The sequence below is a fragment of the Mytilus trossulus genome, chromosome 10 (genome assembly GCF_036588685.1).
Source record: "Mytilus trossulus isolate FHL-02 chromosome 10, PNRI_Mtr1.1.1.hap1, whole genome shotgun sequence".
NCBI classification, from domain to species: Eukaryota; Metazoa; Mollusca; class Bivalvia; order Mytilida; family Mytilidae; genus Mytilus; species Mytilus trossulus.
Window position 1 is genome coordinate 23,692,285 of NC_086382.1, and position 7,355 is coordinate 23,699,639.

General features: G+C 31.5%; 2 protein-coding genes across 2 annotated transcripts in view; one reads left to right on the top strand and one right to left on the bottom strand.

Moving 5' to 3' along the window:
- LOC134687772 (uncharacterized) overlaps nucleotides 1-4,547 on the bottom strand; it is a 48,568-nt gene extending 44,021 nt beyond the window's left edge. Inside the window, exon 1 of the mRNA XM_063548228.1 lies at nucleotides 4,219-4,547. Coding sequence (XP_063404298.1) covers nucleotides 4,219-4,457 — 239 coding nt within the window. The 5' untranslated portion in view covers nucleotides 4,458-4,547. The remainder of the gene's footprint in view (nucleotides 1-4,218) is intronic.
- Nucleotides 165-1,943, top strand: LOC134686094 (uncharacterized). Its single transcript, XM_063545774.1, has 3 exons — nucleotides 165-793; nucleotides 976-1,063; nucleotides 1,512-1,943. The coding sequence occupies exons 1-3, from the start codon at nucleotides 623-625 to the stop codon at nucleotides 1,718-1,720; spliced, it is 468 nt and encodes a 155-aa protein (XP_063401844.1). The 5' UTR covers nucleotides 165-622; the 3' UTR covers nucleotides 1,721-1,943.
- Nucleotides 4,548-7,355: the final 2,808 nt, after the last annotated feature.

The following is a 7,355-nucleotide window of genomic DNA, read 5'->3' on the forward strand; positions in this document are numbered from 1 at the left end:
GGAATATTGCGTCAGAGAAATGTCAAAACAATAAGCAAAAGAACGAACAAGAATCGTTATGCGGACAGTTTAAAGTGCAAATCAATATAAAATTTGATAGAATTTATTTTTGAAAATATTTTTTTTTTGCAGATTCACCTTTCTTTTCTGTATGTTGGACACACACATGAGGATATTGACGCCGGTTTCAGCAAAAAAAGCAGATTCCCTCCGTCGAAATGACACAGAAACAATTCCTGAGCTTTTGGATCTATTACCAAATCCAAGCAATTTAATTTGGCAATACGACATTAGGAACTGGTTTGAACCATTTATTGCTGATGTACGGAAACATACCAAGCCATTACATTATAAATTTACAATTGCTGAAGTATCTAATAAGATTAAACTGTGTTACAAATCCAAACATGCTGGGCCTTGGAAGATTTCAACAAGTGGAATGTTCATGTTTAACGAGAAAGGTGAAGTATAATTGCCAAAGGGTGTACCAAAAGTCTCCACGCCAGTTTTTTACAAAATATCTATCGAAAAAAATGAAAGTGGAATTAATGACTGGAAATGTCTCTTCACGGATCAAATAGAACATCACCAATTTAATTGGTGGAAGAGTCGGGTTAACTACATGAAGAAATTAAGAGATGATAATCAATTTCTGAAAAGTGAAATCATACAAAAGGCAGTTTGGTACTTTGATAAATTACCGAAAATTAGAGTGACACCAGACTGTTCGGATGATAACAACCCACCAAAGGAAATAGAGGACATGGTAAATCAAGAGCTTATAGAAGACGAGGTACGAACTAAATTATCATCATCGATACTGACCTCGTCCACAAAGTCCCCTTTCTCCGCTGTCAATTTAAAGTCTTCAGTTGACACACAAATTATATTCCGATTCCAATGTTTTTATTTTATTTCGTACTTTCTTACCTTATATACTAGTAGAACATTAGTATTTTTCAATCATCATGATAGATACAGATTACCCAGAAAAGAAAAAGAAAACAAACTGAACAAGACAAAACCAGACCTGAATTGAAAAAGCAGAAGAAAGGCAAAAAAGGTACGCTATTGTACAGTTCTTGTTACAGTGTCATTTGGAATGTTGGAGGAACAATGACGACTATGTTCGATGCCGTTACCGGTGGCAATCATTACCACTGTTTGCCATCACAAAAAAAACGAACATATTTTAGTTTGTTTGAATATTCAAAATATTCATAGGAGGAGTTGGCATATGATATATTGATTAGAATTCTTTTAGTTCAACTGATTTCAAAGTATTTTTTAATAAGTTAAGTCAAACGCGTTGTCTTTGCTTGCTTATTTTACTGAGAAAAATATTTAAGAAAATATTTTTCATTTGAGCAAAACATCTGGACGTTTTATTAGCAAACTCAACTTGAAATCGTAATTGACTACTTTATAATGTTTATTTGTTTTTCTTTGATCATCAATCAACAACATTTAAGGTCGAAATCAATTGTTGTTTTGTTTTTTTGTATTTTCAGGAAATACGAAGAACATGACTACTAGACGCACCATATATAATAGCTCATATGTATATGGCTATATATGTCAAAAGAAACAGACATTTTATTTTATCGCTATTTTGTGCATGTTTCCTTTGATCTTTTTTGTGATAATTTTCATATCATGTTTCTCGCTTGAGATGGAAAAAGTATTGCTAGAAACTAAGGAGGCCACGTGGCGTTGCTAATGAAATTGACATTGAAATTGACAACATCGTCATAGGTAAAATAGCGATAAACAGATTATCATTGGTCATCTCAACTCGATTGCTTTCCTCACTTTCGCTGTTCCAGCTCAAGCGAGAAAATCAATCTCGTTGAGATAATCAACGATAATCTATAACTATAATACAGGAACTAATAGAACTCATTTTCTTTTTTTGATTTGATTTGTTTTATACATGAGTTATCATATTTGTTGTGGCTATTTTACCTAGAAGTTGAACAACATATGGTTTCAACAGCAACAGTACAATAATTATGTTGTATTCAAAATATTGTGCATGCTTTAATATGTAATTTTCAAGAATTTAAATTTTCTGTTTGTGCTGTACTGACATTAAACAGTTTGTAATTATGTTTTCTTTTGAAAAAAAACATTGATTTCTATCTCGTTTACTTTCCTTTAATTTGATGAATACACGAATACGTGGTAGCGTGATCACCCCGAGTGTGAGAGGTCGTAGGTTGGAACCCGGCTGGATGAAAACAGAGACTTTAGAAATTGTATATGTTGCTTCTCCGCTTTGCACGCAGCATGAAGGAGTTTGATCAAAGGATTGATTGGCTCGAAGTGATAATGCTATGTCCGTTTCGGTGGACTGTTATCTTATGAACAACGTGACGGTTGTCACATGTGAAGCAGTAGTTTTTTCCCTTTCGGAGTTGCCGAGATCACCCCTGCCTTTTTGTGGGATTCGTGTTGCTTGTAGGTTTTAATTTCTTTGACGTTTCTTCTTCACTATTGCTTGTCTTTTCTTTTGTAGCCATGGCGTTAGTTTAGCTTAGATTTATGAGTTTGAATGTCCCTCTAGTATCTTTTACTGTTACATTAACTGGTTCTTGTCCTGAATATGCATATTTATTTCCCGCATATATAAGCCAACATAATCACCGAGATTCATCTTTTATTTCGTATTTGAATGTTTCAAAGTCATTTAAAGTCTTGTACATGTACATTTATTTAGCTAGTGTTAATTATGACGTCAAATCTAAGGCCCGCTATCTAAATTTGCAAAATGATTCAAAGCAGTATTTTCACTAGCTTGACTTGTTTGCAATAAAAAAGAAAACTCAGTCGAAAAGTGCATTGAGAATCACACTGCTTTTCCAAGCTTCACCTGATAAATGTTCGTCATTTTTATATTCAAGATTGGCGTTTTTAGACGGAAAGTAAATCTTTGCAAAATGCTGTAGAAATTGATAAATACACATAATAGGGACATTTCCCCATTCCGTGTACCAATTACACAGCCTGTTTTAAAGATTATTTTCATGTGGGGAAATTTCCCCAATATTGTTTAGTGTTCACGTATGTGTTGTCTTCCTGTATGGATGTTTTCACACTAATTGTAATTTAATGGGGAAATTTCCCCATTTCGTATTCTTTTATCACCATATTGAAAGTCATATTTAATTTGGGGATATTTCCCCACTTTATTCATGATGTTAATTTCAGTTACTAACACACACTTCTTAAACTTATAATTATATTTGAAGAAAAGTGGGGATATTTCCCCAGTCTGAAGATCTTTTTTTCTGGAGATATTTCCCCAGTCTAAAGGTCTTTTTATTCCGGGGATATTTCCCCATTTTCATTTTTTTTTAAATCCATTATGATCATAGATGAGGAATAATTTCAATGTTTACATTTTAATGTATGTTATAGCAAGGACTTTCATCATTCTTTGTTGCTGCATGAATATAAAGTTAACATCAGGTGTAATTCTGGATACATTTTTACTAATTTTTAGCAACTGAATCGCCTTGCCTTCTTCAAATAAAGATGTTTTTTTACAATAAACGTTGACAATCTTTTTGCTTACCGAATTTGAAACCACACTAAAAAGAGAATAAAATAGATATTCTCTTTTTCAAATAGAACGCGTTTCCTGTAGTATGATTATCAACCTCATTATGCATGTCTGCATATGCATGGTAAAAATCATTTACCTTTGTTCATGTGTTCCTGGTCACTAGGCATGCAAATGTAAACATTCTTCCAAATTTGCTTTAGACTCAAAAATATAAATCTCATTCTGTCTATCAAGAATAGTTATTATCCCTACATCCAGGGCCATATTTTACATACAAGTAGATGAAAACAAAATTGTTCGGCATATTTTAAATTTGTTAAAAATGGATGCTACTGTAGTTATAAATATATACATGTATATCATGTTTCCTATCTTTTCTGAGTATTCATGCTTATCAATATATCAGCTGCTAATTATTTATGTTCTAAATTTGAACCATTCTAAGCCAACATTTGTTTACTATTCATACATGTAACACAGCCTGTAACAGGTATCACTATAAGCATAAACAAAAGTATACTATCTATAAAAAAGGGGGGTGGGAATTTTTTTTAAGAAGTTCAAAAAATCTTAAGAGCTTTAACTGAAAGGAGATAGTATTAAACATCAATTATAACGTTTTTTTAAAGTGAGAATAATAATTTTCTTACCTGAAAAGTCCACATCTGTATGATATGAGGTGTCCTTCACTTGATACATCTGCCTCCCATTTCGATTGGTGGCCACTTGGCAACTTGCAAGACTTTAAATGATTTGAAATGTTTTTGGTACATTCAGAAAGTTTCACATATTCTTTTTCTCTGGCAAATGTAGCAGAAAACCCACACTCCCCCCCAGTAAACTTCTGCAATGGACAATGTGTCGTCTGTTTGTCAACATTGGCAGCCATTGAAACATCGCCCTCTATGTAAACATTCTTCTAAGGGAGGTAATTGGGATAATTCCACTGATGATTAATTCAATATTCTGAGGTCTTATATTTCATATTTCACGATCATTATCATTACTTTTTTTTCTTTAAACTTAAAAAAATATTGTTTTTCTTATATATACAGATTATAACTTTCTTATTAACAGTTGCAAAAAAAAATTGGAAATGAACAAAGTGGGTCACATTACTATGCATGTATAGTACTCTGAAATGGACAGTAATGGGAAATTTAGACCAAAAATTTTCACAAACCTTATTTTTACGAAATTTTTTTTTTTTTGTATTTCTAAAAATAATAAAGGAAGTCAATTCCCAAAAATAAAGAACTTTGGAAATTTTTACTTTACCACCCTTTGTTATACGACTGCATGGTCCTTAGGAAGAACTATACTTAAATTGTGAATTGCCAAATTTTAATATAACAGACCAAACTAAAGTGAAAATTATTCAATTTTTACAATTTGAGTTAAAGTATTTTGAAGTTTCAATTTTTATTTTATTTCTAAAATTTCTCCTTATGTAAGTTACATTATTTTTGGAATGTTAATTTTTGATAAAGAAGAATGACATACAACTTTAATATTTATATTACGTAATTAAGATGGATAACAAAGAGACATGTAAGCGCTAAATTATTGACTTTGGATTATGTACCTTACATGTAAATTAAGGCTTTTGTTAAACAACCTTTTCCTTTTACTCATGTGTGAAATTGTTAATAACACCTGTCACACATGACTTGATTATTGACCAACCAGTGAAAATAGGTTGTGGTCAAGGGAGCTTTACAAGGTAATTTTTGATTGGTGAAAACAGGAGAAAGTTAAGAAATCAGTGATCATGTGACCACGCCCGCATGGAAACAATTTATGTTTTCAACGGTCACTTTGATTACTGATTTCAAGAAATAAACATCTATATTTACTAGAACTTTCTCTTGTTTTACACCAGGTAAGTTGAATTATATTTTTTGTATTTTTGTTATTCAAATTAGAAAGTTTAAATTACTTTATATTTTTGGGTAAAGCTAACTAAAGTTAAAATTCATTTTCTGATATTCACTTAAATTAATTGTATATATTTTGTATATATTTTATTTGTTTCCATTGAGATTAATTATTTTTTGTGTTGGTTACGCTTAGGACGCGATGCTTTATTTATGTAAACAATTGAGAAACGTTTCAAGAATTTATTTAATTGAAATCTATTCTATGTTTAGAAACATTTAGTTAATTTTATAATAGTTATTTTTAAAAGTTTATTTAAAGTCCGGAAATATTTCATATTGTATCCGTATTAACTTTTAAGTATTATAATGTCCAGGGGAGAATTCTGTAAGTTGTGTTTTTATATTTTGTAATAGATTGCATATTAAGTTCATAAACTAGGTTTTGGAAAGCGACACTTGTCCGCAAGATTTTAGTTTGTTAACAAAATTGTTTGAACGTTTGAATTGACTTTAGAACTTATATTTAAATTGAATTTAGTTAATTTTATTGTATAACACACATACACGGAACTCGTGACAGAAGTACATATTTGTTGCTAAGCAACATGGTTATATTTTATATTTTAATATTTTGCAATAAGAGTAATTACTGTTTAAGAATTATGCAAAGTTATTTTACATACAAATTTATTCAGAATAAATTGTATTTGGTATTAGATTTTATGCGTTTAAATATGAAGATAGTATGGCAATGATTTTATTAATTTTATAAGTTTATTGTTTCCATAGCAACAAATTATTTTACAAAACATTTGAAATTAAGTATCCTTTTTAGTGAAATGATTCGGTTTATTTAACATATTGTATTATGCATTAACCTGTACGTAAAGTTTTGTAAAGCTGTTTCACTTGATAAAATAGAGTTTGGGCAAGTTTTGTTTAATTAGTTAAAATTTGCATAGAGTTATGTCCCTTAATTTAGTTCATTTGTGAAATTCTAAATTTATTATCAAGTGAGACTTGCTATTTTATTGTGTAAAATCTGTAGCACTTTGATTACTGATTTCAAGAAATAAACATCTATATTTACTAGAACTTTCTCTTGTTTTACACCAGGTGCTAAAAGTCATCAGACGCAGCACAGAAAGTCAGTACGACATTTTTAACACATTTTACATGACATAGCTAATTACGTATATATACATGGTTTGTGTCTTTTTTTTTGGATCAATGTTTTCGTACAAAAAAATGTGTATGCTTCACGCAAAAGAAATGATACTTGTGTATAATAGTCAATAATTATAACCCAGTCAACAGACTATCATTGGGCCAACATTGGCAAATGGTCGGCCCGTTGGTCGACCGTTGGTGTTGGCTTCACAACATTGGCCCAACGTTGGTAAATTGTCGGTCCGTTGGTCGCAAGTTTATGTTGGCTGCACAACATTGACCCAACGTTGGCAAATCGTCGGTACATTGGTCGCAAGTTTATGTTGGCTTCACAACATTGGCCCAACGTTGGCAAAAAGCGGTCCGTTGGTCGCAAATTTATGTTGGCTTCACAACATTGGTCAAACGTTGGCAAATTGTCGGTACATTGGTCGCACGTTGGTGTTGGCTGCACAGCATTGGCCCAACGTTGGTTCTGTTGTTGTTAATTCATATTATTATCTCATGTTGGTTATAAATAATCGGGCAACTGTTGGCATTATGTTAGTAGCAACATAGGGCCGATATGAAATTTGGTTAATAGAATTGATTATATGATATTTTACGCTTTATTTCTCTTGGGAGGCGGAAAATTTCGATTGCAGCAGGCTTAATGAAAAGTTAATGTTATACCGAAAGTGTTTATCAACTGAAATTACATTTACAACTCTATGTTGGGCCAATAAGGGCTAACGTTG

Excerpts from the sequence above, each read along its gene's own strand:
- LOC134686094 (XM_063545774.1), top strand. The coding sequence starts at position 623 with ATGAAGAAATTAAGAGATGATAATCAATTTCTGAAAAGTGAAATCATA. Across the intron at positions 794-975 it reads AAGAGCTTATAGAAGACGAG|ATACAGATTACCCAGAAAAG; the intron begins GTACGAACTAAA and ends TCATCATGATAG. Across the intron at positions 1,064-1,511 it reads GCAGAAGAAAGGCAAAAAAG|GAAATACGAAGAACATGACT; the intron begins GTACGCTATTGT and ends TTGTATTTTCAG.